The 26,068-nt window shown below is 40.6% G+C and overlaps 1 protein-coding gene across 10 annotated transcripts in view; it reads left to right on the top strand.

Moving 5' to 3' along the window:
* Window positions 1-2,723: 2,723 nt before the first annotated feature.
* Window positions 2,724-26,068, top strand: part of GIGYF2 (GRB10 interacting GYF protein 2) — a 78,761-nt gene continuing 55,416 nt past the window's right edge. For 8 of the 10 annotated variants that reach the window (XM_035335127.1, XM_035335123.1, XM_035335126.1 and 5 more), the window contains exons 1-4: window positions 2,724-2,852; window positions 15,151-15,229; window positions 17,974-18,103; window positions 20,384-20,479. In XM_035335127.1, coding sequence (XP_035191018.1) covers window positions 15,189-15,229; window positions 17,974-18,103; window positions 20,384-20,479 — 267 coding nt within the window. In that variant the 5' untranslated portion in view covers window positions 2,724-2,852; window positions 15,151-15,188. Of the gene's footprint in view, window positions 2,853-3,806; window positions 3,834-8,147; window positions 8,171-15,150; window positions 15,230-17,973; window positions 18,104-20,383; window positions 20,480-26,068 lie in introns of those variants that run through there. The other 2 variants (XM_035335119.1, XM_035335120.1) reach the window with 2 other exon arrangements.

Here is a 26,068-nt window from a genome sequence, read left to right as displayed (position 1 = left end):
AAGTTAATTGTTCTTTAAATTGTTCTGTTTTGCTGGCAACTGTCAAACTAAATAGCAATGTCATTAGGTCATACAGAAATACTAAAAAAGAAATTGCTTAGTTGAATGTCTGAGCCAATAGTTACTGGCTGACAAGATTACTTAATTTTAGTTACCTATAATTAATGTATTACAGTTCTTGGTGCTTGTCTTCCCTTTATGCCTGGTGTCATCACAGGTGGCTTTTAAAGGTCCTGGCAATACCAACTTTACTTACTGATGGCTGCTGATATGTCAAGGCCAGTCTGGCATGACTGACACCCCAAGTGCCTCTAAATCTGCTTGTGAGGATAAGTAGAGAAGTTTGATGAAAAGCCTGCTGTGGATAGAGGTCTTTCCCAGAATGGATGAAGACTTGTGTCAAGTCATTTATCTCCTAGACCAGGAACTCCAGCTAGTCCTATATCCCTGGAGGAATTTTGTTTAAAATTTCCCAGAGTAGGAAATGTACAGCAGAGAAGTCATGAACGCTTCAGCCAGCACTGAGAGTGGATACTCAGACTGCAGCGTGTTTCTCACTGATGCTACTGTCATACTCATGGTAGGGCTGCAGGGGACAGACACCATGTGATAGATGGCAGGATGTCTTACCTAAAAAGCTCAGTGTAGACACAGTCAAGAGGAAAAGGGAAACAGTGTGATCAGGGAGTCTCTCTCCTCCAGGTTCTTCATGGCTTGGAGTTCAGGCTTTAGCTGTGAGGTTACATAGGTGACTACATTGAATTTTAGTCTTATGGGAGTGTCTAAATAAATCCCTTGGCAAGATGGATTGGAATAACTGGAGTACTTTACTCTTGCTTTTCAAACTCAGCTTGACAAATGTGAGAATTATGTCTTAAAATAATTGGGTATTGCAGAAGTAGCAGTGTGTGCTTTGTCTTTTAACATAAGCCCTCTGAGGTGACAGATGCATTGAAGTGACTGCCTTTAAAAACCACAGTTGGATGTTCACCTGCCTGCCTTGTCTGCTGTTTTTATCATTATTTTAGGGACATGACAAATGAGGATGCTTCTCCACTCCCATGGAAGACAGAGGCTGCTGAGAAGATGTTGACTCTTCTCAGACAAAATGCCCAATATTTCAACAAACGAGCTGCTTTTCCAAATAACTAAACTGGGGGTGGGGAGAGAAGACATGACAAACTCTGCCACACCTTCAGGGCTACTTTATCATGATTATTTACCATTTCAAAGCTGTACTCTGTCTTCATTGCTCCACTGCTCTACTGAGGGAGGCGGGCTAGGATGGGTGAAAACAATGGGTCAACAGGGAAGGTTTCTGGTTCGTTAGGGATGCCCTTTCCTTGCACTTGTATTTTTAATAGTGCAGATGAATTGGTATGGTAATTGAGAGGGCTCTGAAGTACATCATGCCCTCGGTACCCTAGTAAATGTCAGACTAGCTGCTGAGGTAATTTCATACATAGACAACATGTAGTTGTCCTCTAATTAAATCATGCAGGATTTTAACCACACAGATATAGCCTTGAATTTTCATGACGGTCTTCATGCTCTACTTGACTGAGAGTTGTGAAGGGCTGAAAAGGCACCTGCTATTACAGGAAGAAAAAAAAAAAAAAAAAAAGTCATCTGAGGCTCCTGAGATATTTAAAAAATAAAAATAAAAAAAATTCTGCAGATGAAACATCTTATAGACATTCTCTTCCTGATTTTTTTTTGTCTCAACAGTATCTTTACACTAACTGTGGGAAAAAAAATTCAACGAGTGCTAAACATCTCCCAGCTCAGATAAAGCTTGCCTTACAGCATGTGAAAATATTTTGAGTACTCAGACTCATGTTCAGTAAGTAGAATAATAAGGTACAGCCACTTCTGTAGCGAAGCTGGAAGTTCTTGCTGACAGCTCGCGGTGCAGTGCTGCCTCTCCCTCTTCCCCAGACTGTTATTTTCATTGACTTCAGCTGCGTGACAGCAACCAGGGGGATCAAATGTAGCTTACGGGAGGCCAGCTCCTGGTCAGGGAGCTTTGCTTTTACATACCAGCCTCCTAAGGGAGGAATTTCACTCTTAAGATTTTGGGGCGAAGTAGTTTGTTGCTCTCAGCTAGAAGTAAACGCCGAGAAATACAGGCGCTCAGCCCCTCAGCTCGGAGGCACCGCCTGCGTTCAGCGCTGCACCATTTCTGGCTGGTGCTCAGCGCACAGGGACAGCATTTATTCACCTAGCCGAGGGAGGGGGAGGGCCAGACGGGCTGTGGCTGGAATCACGGCTGGCGCGGGCTTGTTTCAGCTGAAAACAGTTCTGGCTCCGCCGGTGTGTAACGGCTCGGAATAGGCTGTGGGGCTGCAGGAGCCACGTGGGGCTATTCCGCACCATGGACTAATACGGATTTCAGGACTAAAAATAAAACGCTATTTTTAGCTGGGGAAAAAAAAATAAATAAAAAAAGTTTGCTTTGAGCTCCTGCTGGTTTTTAAAGGGAAGAGCCGGGCAGGGGCTGAGGCGGAACCCTGCGCCCAGCTGGGGCCGGGCCCCTCACGCTCCGCCGGGCCCGCGCCGCCTCCTTCCCACAGGGCTCTGCGGGGGCGGGCGGGAGGCAGCGTGCACGCGCTTCCGGTAGGGGGCGCGCTCCCGCGGGGCTGCGCGCGCAGCTGCCGGAGCCGCGGGCGGTGCCTCCGCGAGGGCGGGAGGAGGGGCGGGGCGGGACCGCCGGGCATCCGGGTCCCGCGGCGACGGCGGCGGGGGCGGGGCTTGCCCTCACGTGACGTTGCGTGGCGGCGCGGCCGCCATCTTGTGTTGTTGGGGCCGAGGAGTCGCGGCGGCCGCGCGGGTCTCTCCGTCCGGGAGCGCAGGTAACGCCGCCCCGCCGTTGCCGTGCCCCGCCGCCGCTCCGACCGGCCCTGCAGCCTGTCCCCGGCCGCGGGACGGACCTTAGGCCGCGGGCCGAGCACCGGCCTCGTCGCCGGCTCCCGTCCGCCGTGAGTGCCGCAGCCCCGAGGCGCCCCGCGGCCTACCGGGAGGCACGGCCCGGTCCGGCCCGGCTCTGCGGGCCCCTCCTGCTCGCCCTGCCCTGGGCTCCTCCGGGCCCCGCTCTGCCCCGGGGCTGCGGGCCCGGCCCAGTCCGCGCGGTCCTGGGGCGGGTGTTGGAGCCTGTCAGGTGCCGCCCGGGGCACCTCGGGTCCTGTGGGGCTGGCGGCTGCGCCCCGGCTCCGGGTCCCCTCCCGCTGACCTGCGTGAACTCGCCCGTCCCCTCCCAGCCCGGAGGCTTGGGCTGCTATCCGGCCGTGCCTCGGGCAGGTGCGCCCTCACAGCAGCTTCTGCCCCGCTCCGGTCACACCCGGCCCTGTCAGGGTACCCGGAGCGAGGCAGGAGGGAGCCCCGAACCCTTCTGTGCCCCCCGGGCGGCAGGGCGTCGCGAGCAGCGATGACCAGCAGTGTTTGACTGGCGAGGCCTTGGTAGCCCGAAGAGCACATCGATCACAGTTGTGTACATTTGGTATTGATCCAAGACAAGTAGTTTCAGTGTCAACAAAGCAGTTTCCGTTCTTTCAACTCTGTAATTGCACTTTGAAGTGGGACAAGTTGTAGACCAAAAGGAGATGCTGCCAAGTAGTACTTCTGAAATAAAAGCTATGTTTTCCTCAGTAACCAACAGATTAGCATTACTGATTTGCTGCTGTGATGCCTTATCTCTCACTATAATTCTTACAGGTGTGTTTTTTTGGGTGGGAGGGCAACGAACTTCTGAATTCTGTTTATGTTCTTCTGTCTAACTTCTTGCTACTCATTCTATTTTCTTGCTTCAGGAGCTGACTTGGGCAAGTTCCTGGAAAGTACGTGTACTTTTCTTTTCCTTTTCCCCATAATGCTGCCAGTTGCTGTTGTTCTTAAGAAGTGTTGTAGTAAACATAAACTCATTTGCTCTTTCCTCAATATAACACCTGGTAGATGGACAGGGGGTTGTTTTGGAAATGTTGTAAACAAAATCGGTTGCTGCAGTCACCAACAAAAGCTCTCCTCTGTGTTGTTGAGGTCTGTTATTGGGTGTTGGCTTCCAATAGATGAGATCTTTAGTACTGTGAGGTATTGGTATTCTTGTCATTCACTTGCCAAGGCGTTCTTTGAGCAGTTAGCAGATGTCGAGGTAGAAATGCATGTCCTAATCAGTCCTAGGGGGATCAGCAGAAACACTGGAATGTCTATTGCCACTCTGCACCCCCTTTACCTGCCAGGCTCTTACAAGCACACGTTCTGCCAGTTACCTGATGCCAAAGGTCGTGTGTGTTAGTGTTAATTCCTGCTTGTATCTGATTGAAAATAAAGATTCTGTCTAATGGTCAACTGTATTAAAAAGAAGGTGAAGGTTTGTGCGTGGAAGTTGAATGCAAGCTGTCAGTTCCAGCAAGACCTGATTTTTGTGTTGAGGTTTTGATAGCCCCTTTCGGTATCTGACAATATTGCGTGTGAATACTGGACTTCCTTAATGATCCCAAGAGCTGCTTGGGATCTCCCAGTGCCTAGTTACACGAACATGCATAGGGGTAGTTGGTTGCAGGATTTATTTTAGGACCTTTTCTGAATGGTTCCTTGAGTCTGTGTTTTAAAATAAGAACTAAACAATATACTACATGAAAAATGTCATTTTTATTCTGACATAAGAGAATTGCTTGTAAATACAGAGTTGATATTTACAGCTTCATTTTTCGAACTGTTAAATAATCCTTGATTGATGAAGACTGTCAAAGGGAGGGAGGTGGATAAGGAAGGTTCCTTTAAGGAATTCAGACTAAATACTACTGCATCTCATCTTCTGCTCTTGCTGTCCTGTCCCATAGAGCCAGTTGTCTAAAAGGAGCTCCAAGAAGCTCCAGTATACTGGAGCTTACATTCAGCTTCAACCTGAACGTGAGAAAAATGTTGCTAGTCCTTTTAAGATTTGTAGTTACTTAAAAACAGGCTGGATGTCAGTCATAGATCATCTCATTGGGGTAGCCACGCAGGCTGGCTGAAGAGGTTGTTTGCTACTACATGCCTCTGCTGAAAGATCTTTGTAATTATATAAGTATGTAAGGGAAACATAAGTGCACAGTAATTTATGAAGATGAGCATCTGAACCATTGTCTCTTCCTTCCCCTTTTCCCCTCCTCTGAATTGGTTCAGGCACCCAGCTCTTCAGATTTTTTTGTTCGCAATAACAAGAATATGAAATTTGACTCTGCCTACTTTTGTCTGATCTTGTAAGTTCAAGTAACTGTCATATGTATGTTTCTTATTCTTTGACTGAGGTCTTTAAAATCCCGTTGTAGTGCTTTTAAACTATGAGGTTAAATCTTCTCACAGTCTGAGTTTAAAAAAAAATCATTTTCGTAGCATTTTTGTCATACTTATGTTTTTTCCTCAGTGCTGCTCAAAGATGAGGGGAGATGAGCTGTGTTTAATTTGTGATTAGAGCTAGAAAGAGGTAAGGGACTGAGCAATAAAATTATAGTTCACAAACAAGAGCATAGGCCTGATCTGCTTTCTCCTTCCTGTATATCTTGCTGGAGACCCATCAGATGTTTTGGTAAGGAAAACCTATTTCTTCTTTGTTATTGAAGAAGCGTTTGTGTTGAAAGGGACTCTTTCTTTGAATGGCTTTCTCATTAATTGATTTTAATTGTGACAAATTTACAATTGATTTTAATTGTTCAAAAGAGTGTTTATCAATATGGTGATAAGTGCTTTATATATAAACATTGACCTTTGAAATGAGTGACATTTGAAAATTTAGGCTTATGAAATGTTGCAGGGAGGGTGGTATTTGATGAGCATGAAGTCAGCTTGCAGCATAGTTTTGCCTCTCTTCTGTTGCAGTCGAGTCCTGAACATCTTTTGACTGCCGAAAAGATTGGTCTCGATGGAAAACCATCTGAACAGAAAATCTAGCAAGTTTACTCAAGATGTACTTAAGTTGTGGATGGAACCAAGAATTAAGTGCTTTAAATTATAAGGTCTATACCACATTGGCCCTCTTGTGGTTGGTGGTAGTGTGTGTGTATACATACTAATACATATATATAAATATATACATATATTTCATAAAAATGTAGCTCATCATAGTAACAGTATCACTATTTTTTCATCTGTAGCTCAGATGGTAGTAGGGGACTGTAGAAGACCAAGATCTTTGCATTGCTTTCTTAGTAGGTAAGATTGCCACAGTGTTGTTGATTACAAAATCAACAAAATGTGCCCAGTTCTCCTTTTTACAGAGCAGGCTCTCAATCCATTTTTTCTGAAAGTGGTTAAACAGTCCTTGAAGGTAGTAACGCTGCAGCAGTGGCTTGAGGTCTGCAAGAAACTAGACTCCCATTGAAAAATGTATGACCCTCTTTGCTAGATTTCTTCTTGTATGGAGAGAATGCGTACAATTGTTTTGATGCATCTGAGCCTTTGGGCAAGTGTGAAATCTGTGTATGTTTTCAGGAGCGAGCTATTATTACAATCCTTAAAGCATGTAATAGGTAGAAGCTGGATATCTAGACCTCAGGGACTTTGGAGAAAAGCAGAAAGGATACCAGGAACTCTGTAGAAGTAATGGAGTCATTACATAGGTCAATCAGTAATTTTGATGGTCATTTAGAAAATTTGTCTCAAAATAGTGTCTTGTTGACCGTACCTTTTGGATTGCTTTCTAGTCTTTGATTCCTTCAGCTAATTATTAAAGCTGTGCATTATTTTCTCTCTTGTTGGCTGTGTGTTTTCAAAAATCTAGGCAAATGAGGTAGAATGATTAAATAATGTCCTCATCAGTGTCTATTGTATATTTAACTTTCCATTATGAACAGATAAGCTAACTTACATGTAATATGTCAGGAAAAGAAACTGGTTGGAAAAATAATTTGGTGCGTTAAACGGCTGTTAGAGTAGTGAAAGTAAGCATGATGCGTTGTACTTCATGAAGTTCATGTCCTCTTCCCACTTATTTAGTCATGTTCATTCAGTACAGAAATACCCCCCTCCCCCCGTCACTGACAATAAATTAGAATGCATTGTATTCTGTTGATAGTATTTTATGTTAAAGATGCTGGTTTGTGTGGTGTGACAGGGTGGTTTGGAGACTAACTCTACATGTGTAGCTCAGATTGGGTAAAAGCAGATTTGTGGTCTGGATATGGCAGTGTGTCAGTTCAGATAGGAAGGAACAGAAGGAAAACTTTATACACAGATCACTTCGGATGAAGTTTTGTGATGACGAATGGATAGATGTGTCAAGGAGTTGATGTGTGACTGACAAGGAATGGATATACAAAGTGGGATTTGTGAGCCATCTGTGGCAGAATCAGAGGACAGTATATGTTGGAAGAGACCAGCCTTTGGTGGTCGTTTGCTCCAGCCCCTGCTCACAGCAAGGATGATGTCAAGCATTAGGCTGTATAACTTGTGTGTTAGAAATGAGAGACTGATCATGGAAATAGCATCTATCTGGTAAGGCTTGAAAGTATAAACAACTAATAACTTGATTTAATAAATTAGAGGACTGGTTTAACTACCCTTAAAACCAATGGAAATTTTACTAGTCTTAGTTAATGCTGAATCATCTGCATATGTCATTTTTTCTACTAATGTTATCCTAAGGCACAGGATCAGGATAGCATCGCAAGTTAGCTTACAAAGATACAGTTCTTAGATCAAAGCAAGTGAATGCCTTTAGCAATATTAACATAAATAGAAAAAAAGTAATAGCTATTAAAAGCTCAAGTAATTCGTATGTAGTAACAAGGTAATTTCTAGTTCCCTGGTTGATGAACACATGCAGTCTGATACACATACTAATTCTCTTTGCTGAGACTCTTTATTTGACACTTTCTGACTGTTGAATATTTTTTTCCTAAAGTATAGGATGTCTCAGAACTGCATGCATAGCAAACCTGAAGGGTGCAGGCAGGGAGGGAAGATTTCTATAAAGCCCAAAGAAGCTGCTTGTAGAAATGGTAATGAAAGCAAAACCAAAAAACCACAACAGCCCAGACTAATTCAGTGGCTGTAGTCTGAAACTTTGCTCTGCCATTTCAGGTACACACGTGGGCTGTGTAATGTGTGTGACAAGCAGGAGAGAAATGCTGCCCTGACTTCTTGGTTGCATTCCTGTAGCCTTGCTACTGGCGGTGAAGCACTTGACCAGAAGCAGGTAGACAAACTCAGCATCCTAACCTGTAACACTCTGTGGAATAACACGAGCCAAATATTTACCTGGCAGCAGATTTTCTATGTACGAGGTGATTTTTGGCTAGGAAACAGTGCTGGCAGAGCTTTGGGCCAGGATTTGGATGGAGAAGTGGTTTGTGTTCCAGCCAGTGGCAGGGCCAAGGGTGTGGTCCCCTGCCTCTGCTTGGAGCTTAATCGCTGCTGTCTGCCTCCGGCTGAGGTCTCATAATAAAGGTGGAGGTCACGCTGCTTTCTGGCTGACACACGGGGAAAAGCTTTCATGTTTGCTCGTGTTCAGGTGAAGCAAGAAGTGGATAACTCTCTACCCTTCCTCTAACCACCAAGTTTGCAGTAGGTAGGAAAGGCAGAGAAAACATCTGGCAATGCGGTATTTAATTGTTGCTTTATTTTTCTTGGATTTTGTTAGGTGTGTAGGTCTCTGTACTCTCTCTTTTCATCCTATCCCAACATAGCTTTAGTTCCCACTTGTGTTTGTCATTTTTGGCTGTGGTGCAACATGTTGCAAGCTGCAGTGCTCCCTGAAGTTTTAGGTGAATGTAGAAGTGAGCAGAAGCTGTTTGGTTTGGTCCTGCCTTTTGAGAATGTTGCAGGCAATACTTGACCAGAAATTGCTGAGAGATTTTTGCAGTGATTTGAGACAGTAAAGATATGACTTGAAAAGAGATCTGAAAATACAACTGTAATAGAGGCATAGTTTCTGGAGAAATGGATGGCTCAGACATAATTCCTGTAGGGAAAACTTCTTGGCATGTGGGTAGATAGGGCTTGAAAAATTCACTCCCTTTATGAGGATAAACACTCAGTAAGTCAGAAGGGACTACTGTGACTTGTCTGGCATCTTGTGTAATAAGAGTAATGGATTTTTTGATTAACTTTCTGCTTAATCTAGAACATACCTTTTAGAAAATGATCTGGTGTTGACCTGGAAACAGCTTACTCTGGTTATCTCTGAGTTTCTTGCTTCAGTCCCTTCTCTGGATAATCCTGGGTCTTCAGCCTTTTTTACATGCATGATCATTCATAGACTGAGCAAGATATTTCTTAAGTTGCTCTTTAAGCTCAATAAATAGAGCTTAGATGTGTTTTTTGTCTTTTTTTTTTTTTTTCACTGTAAGGCATATCTGTCATGTTCTATCAATTTCTGAACACCTGGTTTATCAGCCTTCTTGCCTTACTGAAAATAGAACTGAAAGCAGTATTCTTCTTTGCTCTGCATTTCCTTATTTCTTTATTCAGTGTTTTGGGTTAACTTTCCTAGTCCATGTTGTATTACGTGTTCCTTTTCAGCTGATCGTTGTCGTAAATCTCAGGTTGCTTATGGATTCTGTTTGTCCAGAGTAGTCTTGCATCTGTTGTACATCACCTATATTTTCTGCTCGTGAGTCTTTTGATTGGATGCTTGGCCCTATTAAGTGCAACCTGCTATACTGGACCAAGTAATTGAATAATTCATGATGGTTTTATTGATGATGTGTCATTTCCATTACCATACCCATTCTTGTCATCCCTGGGATTTAGAAGTAATGTGAGCCAATGCTACAGATTCCATGGGAGTTTAGGATAGCTACTTATATTTGTACTCTCTCTGTATTTTGAGAATATTTTATTTTCTGAGATTGGCTTTTATAGATTCTTTAAAAGAGAAGGTTGAAAGTCTAAAACAAAAACAAAACAAAAACAAAACAAAAACAACCAAACAAACAACAACAACAACAAAAAATAGATTATGGTGATTTGAGACTTATCAGACAGTTCTGAATGACTTTGTCCTTTTTAGCATTGTGCTTAATTAAGATGTCCTGCAGATGTTAAAATTTATTTCAGCTACTTGAGCAGTGAAATGTCTACTCTTAAAGTATATTCTGATTGAATACTTTCTGTAAATCCATGCTGGTTGGCCTTAATTCTGTCAGGGTCCTTTAATCAGTGTTGTCTGCTTTAGCTTATGATTAATATCTAACAGACTGATAGCCTAGCTACCTGAGTCATCCTGTTTACCACTGTGCTGAAACTTTAAAAGCTCACTTGCACATGGCTCTGGATTTTCTTTTATTTATCAAGAATTAGAGAAAATCAGCATTAATGCTCAGCTAATGTGTTCTTGTTTTTTTTTTTTTTTTTTTTTTTTTTAACAGTTAATGGCACTGAAATTAGTTAGCCGTAGTAGTGCCTGGTGGATGCTTTCTTTATCTGCTTGCAAACGTGAAGTTTTATTGTCTTGATGTAATGCTGCTGTTGTGTAGTGGAGTGCTGCTGTTAAATTCCTGTTCCATGTTTAAGGAAAACCCGATTCCTTGCTCTCAAATCTGCTTGCATTAGATGTTCACTGTGTTCTTCGGGTCTCAAATGTTCTTAGTGAATTTCTTAAAGAAGCTGTTTCAAGCCTACAGTAGCAGCAGAACTACCTTGAGAGGAAAGGAAAGGATACTTAAACATCTTAAATCAAATGGTTGGTGATGTCAGAACAAAATGGCTGGGTGCAGGAAGAATGCTAGTTGTATATCCTTTGCCAAAGTTTAGATGTGCAAAGTTAATAACAGTAATTAAAAAAAGACCGAGTAAGCAGCAGCCCCAATGGTATAAATTGCAGTGACAGCCTAAATCTAATTATTTTAACTGTAGGAGAGATGAGATGGGTAGACATGTATGCAGTTGTTGCATAGCCTCAAACTTGGGATGCTAAGGCTGTGCATCTCCATTGAAGGCAGCAAACCATCCTGATGAGACAGATTGCTGTGTAGTACAAAGTGGCTGAATTCTGAAATGGAGCTGTAGGAATTCAGCATTTCCCGAAAATCTTAACTCAGGCACCGACGAGTAAGGGACGAGCCTTAAAATGACTGTTTTATGTAAAATCCAGAGGTTGTGCAAAATCTGGAAAACATGGTAGTTCAAATATTTCAACATTTCTGAAAAGCAGCCTTTTGCCTAGATAGCTGTTAAATAGCTACATGTTTTAACAAAAATAGAGCTCACGGCCAAAATGTGCCAGAATAGTTGTAAAACTGCCCGTGGATTTTCTAAGTGAAATATTTTCTTATGCGTTTTAACACAAATCTATCTGATAGAATCAAGTTCAAACTTGTTTGAAGCAGATATTTGTGTAAGCTTCAATAGATTTGTCAGATCCTAAGTAGAAAGCTTGAAAAATAATTAAAAAACCCCACAAGGTTGCTAAAATATTGTACCTAAAGCAAAGCGATGAAATCAGTGTTGCAGATAGCACCTTCTCTACCTATATTACCACCTGTTAATTGTGAGGGAAAGCCACTTAAAGGTTTAACATTATTGGATTACATTTTGAGTGTGCTCAGTGGATGGACTTCTGACTTCCAGAGCACCAAGCTGCTGACAAGGTAGAATCAATGTTTTTTCCTTTGGCCAGTCCAGGGTTGGTGATTTCTTTGGCAGTCCAGTGTGCTGGTAGGTCTGTGGCTGCAGTACCGCCCCATGAAAATGTGGTCTCGGTTCCAGTTTAGGAAGCAATTCTAGTTTATGATGTTTTTTCCCAAAACTGCTGTGGAAAGCTGCAACTCTTGGTAAGGTTGCGCTGGCATCTTGATCAAGGACTGATCTGTTTTGAAGAAAATCTTGACCAAAAAGTTGTCCTTTGGAGCAGTGGCAGGAAACCCCCAGTCAGTATTCTTGCCTAGCCAGTGGTACTAATTGGATTTCATCCAAGTGTGGCCTCAGTTTCTTGTTTAGACTTAAAACTCTCCCTGTATGTTCTTTGCCCATCTAAAAATTGTGGTTGTGTGGATTCGTCAATCAGTAGCCATTAATTTGGAAAATATCTTAATTTACAAAACTGTTGCAGTTCAAAAAGGGGCTATATCCTCATCAAATTATAGCAAGGAGGAAGTATTATAGCTGTGTGTGCATATTTTGTAATTTGTCATCCTTGATGAGTAAGAAGACAGCGTAGATTTTTTTTTTTAAAGACCCAAATTAACATTTTAATTATTATATTGAAGTTTAGATCCTAAGGAATTAACTAGACAATGACCTGATAAATCCAAGCCTTTTCGTTGGTCAAAATAACTGAAAGTGAATGAATGATCAGGTCCTGCATTTCTTAGTCCCTCACCTTTTTTCTTGCTCCATCCTGACTCCTTCCTCTGTGTGAGCATCGCGTGGTCCATCCCAACTTGCCTTTCCAGTTAGGACAGCTTCTCCTTAACCTGCTGACTGCAGGTGCTCTGCAGTCCCTGTCAGAGGCTCCTCTCTGCTTTCCCTTTATGTTCACAGCTTTTGACTGCCACTTTGTGAACCAGTCGACAGCAGCAGCACATAGTTTTTGTTTTCCCTGTCTTCTCTGCTTTGACATGGCTCAGTGTGTATTTCTTGGCTTCTCAGCTTTCTTGAGTGTCATCTTGGCCCCCTCCTCCCAAATCAGTATCTGTTTCTAGAGTGCTTCCTTTTCAAGAGTGCTGCTTTGCCTGTAATTTCTCTCCCGTGCATGCCTTATCTCTGGGTAATACTGCCTATTAGAGTAAATTCACCTGTTAGACCTCAAATCTTCTGAAGATTTGAGTGTTTTTACTGTTGTTTTTTCCTCTAGTTCAGCTACAATTTAATCCACTTACAGATGTCTTGCTTTCAGTTCAAGATTCCTACAGGCATAACTTCAAGGGAGAAGGTAACTTACCTGAACATGACAGAGGGCAGACAGTGAAGCCACCACGCTTTGGTTCCCAAACTGAAGTTGTGGTGGTTGAAAGGACAAGGAGAGCTATTTTGCGGCACCGTGGGATGAGACTAGCAGTCTTGGAGGAGTCTAATAGAGAAAGAAAGTAACTTCGGTTTTGAGGAAGGCTGAAGAGGGGTAGAGCCCAAGGGGGTCCATAACCATCAAACTGCTCTTAACCATTTTTAGTTCTTTGTCCTTTTATCTAATGCTTTTCAGCTGTATTTTCATTGCAGTGTAACATTCAGTGCTAGCCTTTCTTGTACTACTGATGCTGCACTAACTTCAGTGTTAGGAGCTAATGATCTCAGCTTCTCTGGTGATCCATGAGGCTTGATCTTGAAGCTTCTCTCCTCCACCCTCCCCAGCAGAAAGATTACAGGCACTGCAGGATGCAGTGGGACAGATGTCCACTCAAGGCAGCAGTACACTACTGGTGGTTGTCAGGGGATTCTCTCTTCTTGAACTGCCCCACAATATTTTCACAGGTGCCTGTTGTGCATCTTCTTCAGGCACCTGACTTCACCTTTTAAGTCTGATTTGGAGAACTGATGAATGGATTTGTCTTCAGTGTCTTAATGAATCTTGGCTGCTTTAAAACAAAAAAGGCAGATGAAAATAATCTCGGAGTAGGCCTCTGAGACTAGCTGCATACTTCAATTTTAATCTGTATTACCTTCTGATGCATGAAGCACTGATGATCCCATTTTGTTACATAGAAGTATTGTGGATTTCTATATAAATTATATAGAGAGTATGGGGGGAAAAAAGAATAATATGGCATGTAGTAAAAAATACATGAGCCAAACGTTGTTTGGTAGGCTTAAGCTGCATGAAGTTTTGCAATTATTTGTAATGTCTATGCCCAAAAGATCTGGTGAGGTCTGCCCAAGCATTTTGAACATTTTTTAGATTTTTTTTTTTAATTTCAGGCTGTTAATTTTTAGGCTTTATTTTCAGTAGTACATACATTAGAAAAATGCTTACTTTAGTTTTGTCTTTCTCTTCTTCAGAAACTAATGCCCTTTCTGCTTTTATCTGCCCATCTTTTGCTTTTCCATTACGTTTTCATGCAAAGTATAGACAAACTTACAAGGCTCCTTATTTAGTCCTTAGGTCTATTAAGGAACAGAATTATGATAGAGCAAAGCTCCCTCCCTGCCATCTGTCTTTATGGCTCCTGAAGTTCAATCAACCAGTTTCTGTAGGTAATGCTTCAAATCCTTTTTTTTTTTTTTTTTTTTGAGAGGGGGAGGGCGACTCTGGCTTCAGCAACAGTGAGTTTGATATTAAAAACAAAACAAAAACTTCCTCTTTGCATTTGTATTTTGCTGTTGCTGAAAGGAAAGAGGAGCTGTTGTTTTCTTACTGCAAAAGCCACTACTTCAGAACAATGTGGCTGGACTTGCTTCTCATAGAGAAAACCAGGACCTTTGGTCTTGTTCCTTCCCATGCAGCATGGCTTTCTCTGCTGCTGTCCATGTAATATATAGAAACTTGAGCTGACCTTCACTTACGTACTTTTGGAACCTATCTAATGGGAATGAGAGTAACTGATGTATAAACTTGTGCTTATTTTGCTTAATAAAGCTAAATAAATCTAAGAAAGTAAAAATACTATGACCTGCTTGCAGATTTTGGGGGATGTCACAGCATCGGCTATAGTTGATCTTCAGGAGGCTTATTTTTCAAGAATGAACAGTGGAAACTTCTTGAATGCTCTGACACTCAACTGGCCAATCTTTCTTGCTGTAATTCTAGTGTTGTTTTTAATCTTCTTATTATTGTCAGGAAGCTGCAATTCTGTTAATTAAGCATTACTGCTCTCATAGAAGAGGATTATGCGTCAAATTCTCCATGTTTGGTTGTCTTGTGATAATCACTGATTTGACAAGAGGATGCTTGTACAAATTGTTTCCTTGGACCCCACTGATCCAGTGACCTGTTTGAGCTGCGAAGAGGAATTTGGACCAAGAGATCTTGATGCAGTTGCCCCCATACTTGTAAATTAATCTGTGTTAGCTGGAATGGATTTCTTATTTAAAAAAAAAAAAAGCCATAGTGATTTTATTTTCTTTTTTTGCATGACCAGGCATATTTTTTATTGGAAAAATTTAGCATTGTATAATTCTTTGGGTTGGTAAAACCTTAAAGATGACCTAATTCCAACCTACCTGCCATGGGCAGGGCACATTGAAGTATTTATGGAGGACTGTATTCATCTTGTTCTCACAGTAAACATTTTTATTTTTCAGGTTCACACTTTTAAGAAAGAGGAGTAGAACAAGAAACAATGGCAGCAGAAACTCAGACACTTAACTTTGGGCCTGAATGGTGAGTTTTTTCTGTTTTGTGGAACTCTGGAACTTTATCTAAATTTTTTTTAAGGCTGTTATGAACTCCTGTCCTTTGGGACTGGGTAGATTATAAGACAGAATGGGATTAAATGCCTTTGTTCATTACTGCTTCACTGCAGTCCCTGACCTGTTGCTGAAAGCAATATTATAAAGTTAGCCTTCATTTTTAAAATTTGTTTTGTGTATGAAATGAGTTTGTTATGGTTGTGCATACCATTCATGTTGCTACCAAGTACTGGGAGAGGAATCATTTTTGTGATCTCAGAGGAATACAAAGTGAGGAAGATAACTTTCTTGTAGTATCACATAGAAAGACCAAATATACTAATAGGGAAATTTGTACACTGTCGTCAGCAGATTGAATGCTGTATGTAAGCAAACTTTTTCACAGAATAGCTTGGGTTGGAAGGGACCTTAAAGATCACCTTGTCCAACCCCTAGATCAGGTTGCCCAGGGCTTCATTTAACTTGGTCTCGAACACTTCCAGGGGTGGGGCATCCACAACTTCTTTTGACAACCTGTTCCAGTGCCTCACCATGCTCTGTGCGAATAGTTTCCTCCTAACCTCTAATCTAAATCTCCCTTCTTCCCATTTAAAACCATTCCCCCTTGTTCTGTCATTATTGGACTGAGCAAAAAAATTTGTATTTTTATAAGCCCCCTTTTAGTATTGAAAAGCTGCAATAAGGGAATCCATGGCAATGTATAGAGGTACTGATGTAGAAATAGAAAGTTTTCCAGCTTGTCTGACATGTCCTTGCTTTTGCTTAAGAGTAACTGCACAGGTGTGATAAGTTTTCAGTATTTGTTCCATTTTTTAAAATTGTTAACGACTGAGATTGCAAACAAGAATTTTAGCTAGTGTGGTTTCTGAAGAGTAATGCCATCCTTAGATGTATAAATGTGTGGAGTGGTTATAGGAGGTATAACTGCTGTGTAGCACATGGTAAGGCTATTACTGGAATAACATATTCACTTCTGCTGACACATTTTGATAGATAATTTACAAAAAAAAATGGGGTATTAAAAAGACATGATCTGTAGCTCAGAAAACAATGAGAGAGCTCATTCTATTTTCTTGGATTGAAAGAAGGTTAAAGAATGACTTTATCACTATCTATAAATATACCCACTAGGCAGATAGCTTATTCTGAAGTGCTCTTCAGTGTAACAGACATGATTAGATTCATTGATGGAAGGAAGCCAAAGTTATATTAAAATAAAGGGGGGGATAACTTTTTTTATATATAAAAAAACATTTCAACAGTGATTTGATTGCTGTGTCATACTGAAGGACTTCAGTCTCCATTTAGTTTGAAAAGCAGTTTATTTATGAAGGTATGTTATACTTCATTGTGCTTTTTGATTTTTACAGGAGTAATGGAATAAAATTGTAAGATTTGTAGTTCTTTTGGACTCAGGTGTGTCATGTATGCTGCTGTATCACTTCTTAATAGTGAAGCTCTAGGTCACATTTAATCTGGATTGGAGTTGAACATTACATTGATCCATCTAATCCTCTGAATAATGCCTCGTCAGGCATTTTTGATTTGGAAGTGATGTGTAAAGAAACTGCCACTGGGTGGCACCAAACAAAAATTCATATATACTAGTTTGACTTGTACATTATTTTCCTTTATATGCAGTTAAAAGGACAAAACCAAAAACAACCCCCAGAAAGCATGCTTCAGTAATTAGGTGAAAGGTGGCCTTTGAATCAATATTTCAGATTGGTTTCCTTTCAATAATTTTGAAATTGTTGGAAGTAGTTTCCATTGATTGACATGTTTAAAATGCACATCAAAGGATAGCATAGAAAAATGGCCTAGTTCTTTTTTCTTGACTTGGATCATTTTCTAGAACATTGTTCAGATTTGAAAATAGAAGGTGGTTGGCTAGCTGAGGAAATGATTGTATAGAACAGAACTAATCTATGGAGTGGGACTAACGTCATACAACTGTAAGATACTACCTGCAAGTGGTTGAGGAGCTTGTCTATGTGATGTATGACGACAGATAAATACTGAATTTGGTCCTAGGTTAGCTTATTGCTTAAAATGTCTCAGAAGGGAAATGTGGCTATTTTTACTACAACTTTTATACTGAAACATGCAACTATGAGATATACACGGTGAGAAATGCTATTAATCTTAATTCCTGCAAAAGGAATTTGGAGTAGTAGTGAATTCTAGAGACTGCAAAGACAGAGGAATGAACCTCACTGAAGTTTGTTGTCTTTTACTGTCTGTTAAACTTTACTAAATATCTAATTTTTTTCCTTAAAATAGACTAATGTTTCCTGCACTGTCCTTAGCGTGGTAAGAATTATTCTTGTGAACTAGGAGTCAAAAAAAAGCTGTTGACAGTATTTATCTATGGAAGATGCATCATAAAACTGTAAATAATTAAGGGGTTCAGGGGTGTAGCTAGCTCACTACACAGTCAACATAGAGGAGTTCTCCAGGGGATTAATTGAATTTTTTGAAGAAGTGTTTGGGAATATCTTCTCTCTCTTTTGGCTACAGGAAAAATGAGGTAATATATTTCTTCTTGTTGAAGCAGTAAGTTTGTGTTTTGAAGCTAGACTAGTAAATGTCTTTGCTCTACTTTCAGGATTGGATTTAATTTATTTCAAATCTCTAAATGTGCAGAGAGTATAATGGGGCTGAGGATGCATTCTTCTCAATTCAATTTTCACTGTTTTTTCTGCTTTATTTTAGGCTGCGAGCTTTGTCTAGTGGTGGGAGTGTGACATCCCCTCCTCTGTCTCCAGCTTTGCCAAAGTACAAACTAGCAGACTATCGCTATGGGAGAGAAGAAATGTTGGCACTTTTTCTAAAGGATAATAAGGTGAGCAGGAAGAAGGCCTGATGTGTGTATGTGCACAGACTTGTGATTAGGGATAGTTACTTGTATTTTGTGATTATGGACACCAAAATTGTGTATCCCTTGGCAAAGAACTGAAGAGGTCTGATTTTTTTTTTTTTTTTTTTTTGTGGGCATGTGCTTGTTTGATCCAACTCTTACTGCATTCATTACGTTTAATTCTTTTTGCCACTTCAGAGTGGCAAATTCTTGTATATCCCGAGGAAAAAAAAGTCTTATTCAGATGTACTGCCACAGGTGGCTGAGGGTTAAAGTCTCTTTGCAGCCACTCAGATTGGCTTGTCTTGGTAGGTTTTCATTTAATATAGTTAAAATAGTTATTTGATTCACCATGAAATTCAGGCAATAAATAATATTAGCACCTCGCCTAAAAAAAGTGGCAAGAGTCCCCCCTTACCCTGACTGAATTCAAGCAGTTTGGTTTAGCAGGTAACCAGCCCAGTCAGCCGTCCTCAGGCCATTCTCTTCCCTGGGACTCGAGTCACAAATACAGTCTAGCACATTTAATATAAAATAAACAACATAAGTCAAGAACTTGCATCTGGTGTAATTACAAATGAGGTTCTCCATGATACAGAAGTCATATTTCAGAGGGTATTTCAGGTAAATGAGTCATACATGCCACATTTGTAAACATTGGTTTGTTATGTAGATGGTGACAGAGATTGGTTTATTGTTGCAGCAGGCACATAGTGACTTGGAAGTCTGAATCTCTCCAAGAGCCTTATCCTCAAGTCAGGGAGGGATGGCAAGAAGTTGTTTCAGTTTGCGTCTTTGGCTTTGCACGTAGATGTGCATGCACACCTCCATGCTCTTCCCCTACCATGAATGTGCTGACATTCTCATACAGTGCTGGGGGCCCTGCTCTGCTTACATGCTGATTCAAGGGCATTGAATGTCAAAGATTTTTCAGATGCTGGTAAGTGTGTTACTGCTTAAAGCTGTGTTTTTACATACAGAAATATCCTGCTGTACTTGGAGAAGTTGTGATTTAAACATTAATACTATGCTTGAATAAGTCAGCTTGTCAAATGTCATTGTTTCATGCAGAGTATATGTTGTTATCAGATGATAACTCAGACTTCTACAGTTAAAGCTGATTCAGAACAACTTATTAATACGCTCTTTTACTGGAAGCTCACCAATGGTTATGAATAGTCCGAAAGATTATTTCTTCCACATGTGTGTGTGCCAGAAGGGCATTATTATTAGAGTATGGCATGCTTTTCTAACAGAAAATTTGGATGTCTTTTGATATGTTTCTATGGAGTTTAGTGATTCTAGTTAGTGAGATTGAAAGGATTCCTGATAAAGTTTGTAGTCAAATACTAGATTCACTGTTTTTAAGCGTAAGCTGTGTCTTGTACCCTATTTTTTTTCACTGTCATCAGCATTTATTGCTGGCTGAATATTAGGAGAAGTTGCATCTCTGATTAAAATAAAATATGATTGAAAGCAGACTTTTGCTAGCATATACCCAAATGGAAAAAAGAAATCCCAGAACACTGGGTTGCTTTGCTTCAACTAAAATTGTCCTAAGTCCATAAGGACTATTCTAGTATTGTGAACTAGGTGTTCTTGAAACAGAGTTCTCTGTTGGCATAACTAGAGTTCACTTGGCACTGGTTGTAGCTTCTTGTCCACATGCTTAAGCTCACTACTGTTCATGGACCTGCCATCAAAAGAATTAGGGTTCAAATTTATTTTGATTTAAATAATGATCAGTGTTCTTTGCTTAATAAATCTGTATCTGTAGTTTAATTTCACTGTTTTTTTTTTTCACTCTCCTTGTTGGTTAAATTAGAAATACTGTCTTTCAATCATACAACCTCTGTGCTATATAGGGTAACTGTTAATCTACTGAAATAAAAATGTGGATATAAATGTGCACTGCACTTAGAAAAGCCACGCTTTTCTTTGTTAAACAGATGAAATTTCGTATTTAAATTGAATTCATGTACAATTTGAAATTCTGTTGTATATGATCTTGGTGCTGTAAATATTGCAGTTGTAGGTGGTGGGTGCTTTGTTATATTGTCTATACTTTTTTTTAATGGGGAAGTAATTTTCTAGTGGAGTTGCACTCAGTCCAATTATGTTACTGAAAATACTGGTGTACTGGGTAGATGGAGAGAGAGTTGACATTGATATCTGCAAGAATTTTTATACTGTATGTTGCATCATCACTGAAATGAAAGTATCTGGGTGTTTCAAGTAACTGTCTATTGTTTGCTTTTGCTATAGATTCCTTCAGACCTTCTGGATAAGGAGTTTCTGCCTATTTTACAAGAGGAGCCCCTGCCACCACTGGCACTTGTACCTTTCACAGAAGAAGAACAGGTTTGTATCCTTACCGAGATAGTGTTTTGTTCTGTTTTTTTTTTTTTTTTTTTTTTTTTAATATGTAGATTGTCATTAGTGTAAAAGCAAAATAATGAGTGTACCTCTGTTGAAAAACCATAAAATTAGTTTTAACCCCAGATTTGAAATTGGTAGACTTTAGTCAGGGAAGGGGATTCTGAAAGCGGTCTGTGTTGGCATAGCATCTAAATTACAGTCATACTCAATGATTATCTTAAATGTGAACAAATATTTTTCATAAAATGTTCTGTTGATGTCAGAACAATTCATTACATCTAGGATCATCTTCTGAGAAGTATTATGTTTTTTTTAAAATACACAGAATTTTGCTAAGTGAAACTTTCTGTACAATTTTGGAGGCACTTTCTCTAAAGTATCTAAATTCTGAAACTTAGTTTTTGGTCTAGGGGAAAGAGTTGAAGTTTTTGCCTATTAAGCACTTTCTTAAGTGTGAACTACATATGTGAGCATCTTGTTTGGTTTCTATAGGTCTAATTAGTTGCTGAACAAGATAAGAGTGAGAACAGGTAGACTGAACGACAAGACTGTTTCAAGGATGGCTGGTCTAAGCAGTTTGAAAGCCCTTACTTTCAAGCCAATCCCTAGCAAGGGAAACTGTCTACCCTCCCCTGTCTAAATGCCTCTGATTTTTGACTCTGAATTGATTCCTTCTTTATGGCTTTCAGAAATTCTGATTGTGCAGTTGCTTTCTGATTTGTCATTTCTTTACAGTTTAGTTTTCTTACTTCAAAATTCAGTGTCTTGTGGTGGTTTTGGTTTTCCAATAGCAGAAATCTAGGTGCCTTTACTGACTTGTGCAATTTGATTTTTAGCAGGGAGTTGGGGAATGATGGTATTAGTTTCTTAAGATTTCAGAGCATCCTTATTCTTTTGCCCCATGCTGCTCTGTATTCCTAATTTTTTCGTAATCTTTGTGACTTGGTGTTCTGGCATATCTTCTTTACCTCTTCTGGAATTCCTTCTTCAGAATTGGTTTATAGTTCTTTTTTTTTTTTAGTATATCGTCCTCTGACATAGGGTGCTAATAGTTCTGCTTCTAATCAGCAGCCATGTTTAAGTTCTTGTGAATACACAATAGGCATTTCATGTCATAACTGTAGTCTTAAAATGCAGCTGAGATTGGGGATATGCTTTTAAGGGAAATCTTAGCCCAGCTCCCATTCTCCAATGGGAACAGGAGGAATTCAGGCAGTGAGCCCAGGAAATGGTCATCCACATACAGAGTAGCACACCAAAATATTGAACCTTCGTGTTAAATAACTTTGGACATTTTTTTTTGCTGATGCATAGTGGAGTCCTTTAGACAGTGAACTACAAGCCTCTTACGGTCAAAGGGGATGTTGACTTCTGGTAATTGTCAAGATTCAGGGGGGATGATCAAGTGTAAGGCTATGGTATTGAAAGTGTGCTGAGTAGCCTCTTGGTAAAGATGAAGGTGACAGGTGCTTCTGAGCTTCAGGGATAAGATCTTAGAATCATGTCATAAATGGTTTGGGTTGGAAGAGACCTTAAAGACCACCTAGTTCCAACCCCTTGCCATGGACAGGGACACCTCCCACCAGCCCAGGTTGCCCAGGCCCATCCAGCCTGGCCTCGAGTGCTTCCATGAGTGGGGCATCCACAACATCTCTGGGCAACCTGTTTAACTGACTTAGTACCCTCGCAATTAGCTATTAAGAATAAATGCTTTATTTAAATTTACCCTTTTAGTTTAAAGCCATTAATTACCCCTTGTCTTACCCACTGCCTGTGAAATTTAAGTGTAATCGGATACTTGTGACCAAAGTATCCCCCACTACATTATCAAGATAGACTTTGGACAGAATTGCTGGTCCTTTTTATCTGTTCTGTGGGAAGCAACTTCCTTGTTGTGGTGGTTTTACTTGGATGGGCAGCTGAGTTCCACCACAGCTGCTCTCTCACTCCCTCTCCTCAAAGGGAAAGGGGGAGAAAATACGATGCAAGGGGCTCAAGGGTTGAGATAAGGATGGGGAGATGGCTCAACAATTATCGTGATGGGCAAAACAGACTTGGAATAGGGAGATAGTAAGATTTGTTGCCTATTATTAACAAACTAGAGAAGTGAGAAATGAAAGAAACCAAAAATGAAATAAACCAAAAAAAACAAACAAAAAAAACAAATGCCTTCTCCTCATCCACCCTGTTCCACCTCCTCCCCCCGAGCAATATGGGGGAATGGGGTTTGTGGTCAGTCTATGGCACATTGTCTCCGCTGCTCCTTCTCGGTAACTCTCTGCCCCTGCTCCACAAGGGGTCCCCCCCACGGGATGCTGTCCTTCCCAAATGGATCCGGCATGGGCTTCCCACAGGCAGCAGCTCTTCAAAAACTGCTCCAGTATGGTTCCATACCACGGGGTCCATGCCTCAGGAGCAAACTGCTCCAACCTGGGTCCCCCACAGGCAGCAGCTCCCCCCAGCCCCCCTGCTCCTGCGTGGGCTCCTCTCCACGGGCTGCAGCTCCGGCCCAGGGCCTGCTCCAGCGAGGGTACTCCACAGGCCGCAGCCTCCGTCGGTGCAGGTCCCCCTGCTCCACCGTGGTGTCCTCCAGGGGCTGCAGCGTGGAACCCTGCTCCACTGTGGTACTCCGTGGGCTGCAGGGAGACAGCCTGCTTCACCATGGGCCTCACCACAGGCCGCAGGGGACTTCTGCTCCGGCGCCTGGAGCACCTCTCCCCCTCCTTCTTCACTGACCTTGGTGCCTGCAAGGCTGCTTCTCACTCCTCTCTCTCCCAGCTGCTGTTTTGGCAGCATTTTTTTTTCCATCTTAAATCTGCTCTCACAGAGGCACAAACAACACTGCTTATCAGTGTGGCTCTGGTCAGCGGTGGGGCCCTTACCTAACATGGGGGGCAGCTTCTGGATTGTTCTCACAGAAGTCACCCCTATGGCTCCCTGCTATCAAAACCTTGCCATGTAAACCCACTACACGTGGTGATGAGGATGGTGAGCTAACAGAGTCCAACTGATTCGCTTTATATTGAGTTTTAGTGTATGAGATGATAGGTTCGCCTAAGGTCTATTTCCAAGGAACCTGTCTTTTGAAGGTAAGAAGGTTTTTGCAGGTTGCTTTTACAGAGGTTTTGAGGTTTCTGTCACTGATCACTGGCAATATGCGACATATGGTCGTTTTTTTTTTTCATGTTTGTATTAGGAAGGAATTCAGTTGTCTTAATCTGAGAATTTGCTTGTCGAGTAAGGGAGTTTCAAGTGCTTGCTAAACATCGTGGAGGATATTTTTTTTTTTTTGTAAATGGATTATGTTCCGGATGTCTGTTTCTTGGAACATCCTCCATTTACTAGTAAAGAATGTATTGAGCCTACATTTGGGGGCAACTTTCCCCTTTGTTGTGCATTGTCAGGGATGGACGCTCTCTGTGTAATATGCTCATCAGCAGAAGGGTTTTCTTTTTTGGCTTTGCTTTTTTATGTTAGTTACTGTGATCATGCTATGTCAAATACTGCAAATACTGTTACTGCATTTTCACCACAGCAAGCCACATGCAGAGGGGTGGGGAGAACTTGCTCAGAGTTTAGGCAGGGGAAAAAAAGCAAAATTAAAATCTTGTTTTATTGGAAAAATAAGGTATTGGAAGAAATAAGGAATCTCTTATGCAAAACAGTGAATTTGATCAATAGCTCACAGTTCTATCCGTAATAAAATACCAGATGTAAACTCTAGGTGTGGTGTATGCTTTAGATGAGTAGAAACTTCCACAATACAGTTATAGCTGGATCAGCTGTCAAAACTCACGTAGGTCAGAGTGAAAGACAGAAGATTGCTCATCTTAAACATCCAACTTGATCTGTGTTTGTATTGGCATCCAGATTTTCATGTCAAAAAAAAAATAAGATAATTAGAGATGAATGGAGAAGAAAATTAGATCATTACTTATAAAAACAGCGCTTAGTTGTGATAGTAAGTATTGTTTTTTAAATTATGTTAAAAGAAAATTTGAATTCTTCATTTTTGAAGAAATGACAATGTGTACAAATGGCAGTTTGAACAGTCTTCTGATCTGTGTATTTTTTTAAATCAAGAGAAATGTTGCTATCCTCTTTTCCTGTCTTCATTATCAGCTACTCAGCTTACCGGCTCTTGTAAGCAAAGGACTTTTCAGAATGGTGTTTCTTCTCTTGCTCTTTACTTTGAGGTCAAGAATTTTGTTTAGCTGCTCAATGTGCTTTGAGGGATGGTGTCTCCTCATGGAAGCCCACAGCTGGCATGTGTTGCTTTTAGTAACTTAATCTGTACTAATGTACAAAATAGTTCACGAATGTTCAGGGCTTTAAAAAACAAACACATGGGGACAAGAAACCAACAATAGATTTTTTTATTTTTTCCAAATTCAATTGCTCCACAAAAAAGCAGAAGTATCTGCAGCAGGAAAGGTGGTGCTTTGTGTAGAGGCAAATTGAGGTGCTTCATTTTGACTTATTATTGGAATGATTGCTTTAAATTTTAAGAGACAATAAATCTGACTTGATTTTTCTTAACTGGAGACTGACCCTGCTGTTTTGCTATGCATAGTTTTTTTTTGTTTGTTTTTCAAATCTACTTAGCCACCAACTCTCTCTTGAAGGAAGATTTCCTTTGTAGAAGGAACATACCAAACAGTTAGACCTGTTTCGGAAATAGGTTAAAATTCCTTCAGGTTCCTGTTGGCTTTGATGTTTCCTATTTAGATTTTAAATAAAATCTAATTGCTTGTCTCCTTATGCTTTGAAGATCTTCAAAGTCATAATAATTAAGATGAGTTCAAGTAAGCAATTTGCCTCTTCTGAGTTGTGTCAAGGAGCCACAGAAAACTGTTTGGGATCATTTGTATGTTACTTAAAGCTTGTGTTTAGAAAGTGTGTCAATTCAAGTTTGCTTGTAAATATTTCTTGAGAGTGCTTTCTGGCTGTTTTCCAACTACTGCTGCTCAGGGAACAGGGTCAGATTTGGTTAAAATTATCCATTCTTTGTTGAAAGGGCTTTTTCTTCGGCTATTACTTACACAAAGTTGAATTTCACTTCTGTTCATTGTTTTACTAAAGTAAGCATCACTTAAGTTTCACAAGCCTTAAATACATTTAGTTTTCCCCAGAACAAGTTATTCTTGTGATACATTTAGAAGGGGGGGGGGGGAGGGGGAAGACTTATTTCTACAAAAGGAAAATAGAAGCAGTAAATACAATTTTATTCAAGTCTGTTGCTCTGTGCATGTTACTGTTTTGCTTAAGAGGGGAATTTAGAATTGGTATTAATGCTGTCAAGTATAGGCAAGTATCAGTCACTCTTTGCATCTGAATGGCCGTGTATAAAGCTACTGATGTTCTAATCAGCCTAATTATCCAGTAAAGCAGTAGATGTTCACTTGCTACCTTTAGAGCATGGAAATTTCAGGTAAGTAACTTGGAAGAACTAATAGTGGTGAAGATCATTTTATGGACTGCTGCTGCTAATGTCTCCAAGGAATTCTTTTCCTTGTCGATATTAGTCAGTTGTAGAGCATGTAATAAATGTAAGGAAAGCAGAGCTGGTAT

The sequence above is a fragment of the Oxyura jamaicensis genome, chromosome 9 (assembly GCF_011077185.1).
Source record: "Oxyura jamaicensis isolate SHBP4307 breed ruddy duck chromosome 9, BPBGC_Ojam_1.0, whole genome shotgun sequence".
NCBI classification, from domain to species: Eukaryota; Metazoa; Chordata; class Aves; order Anseriformes; family Anatidae; genus Oxyura; species Oxyura jamaicensis.
This window is presented reverse-complemented; position numbering and strand designations above follow the sequence as displayed.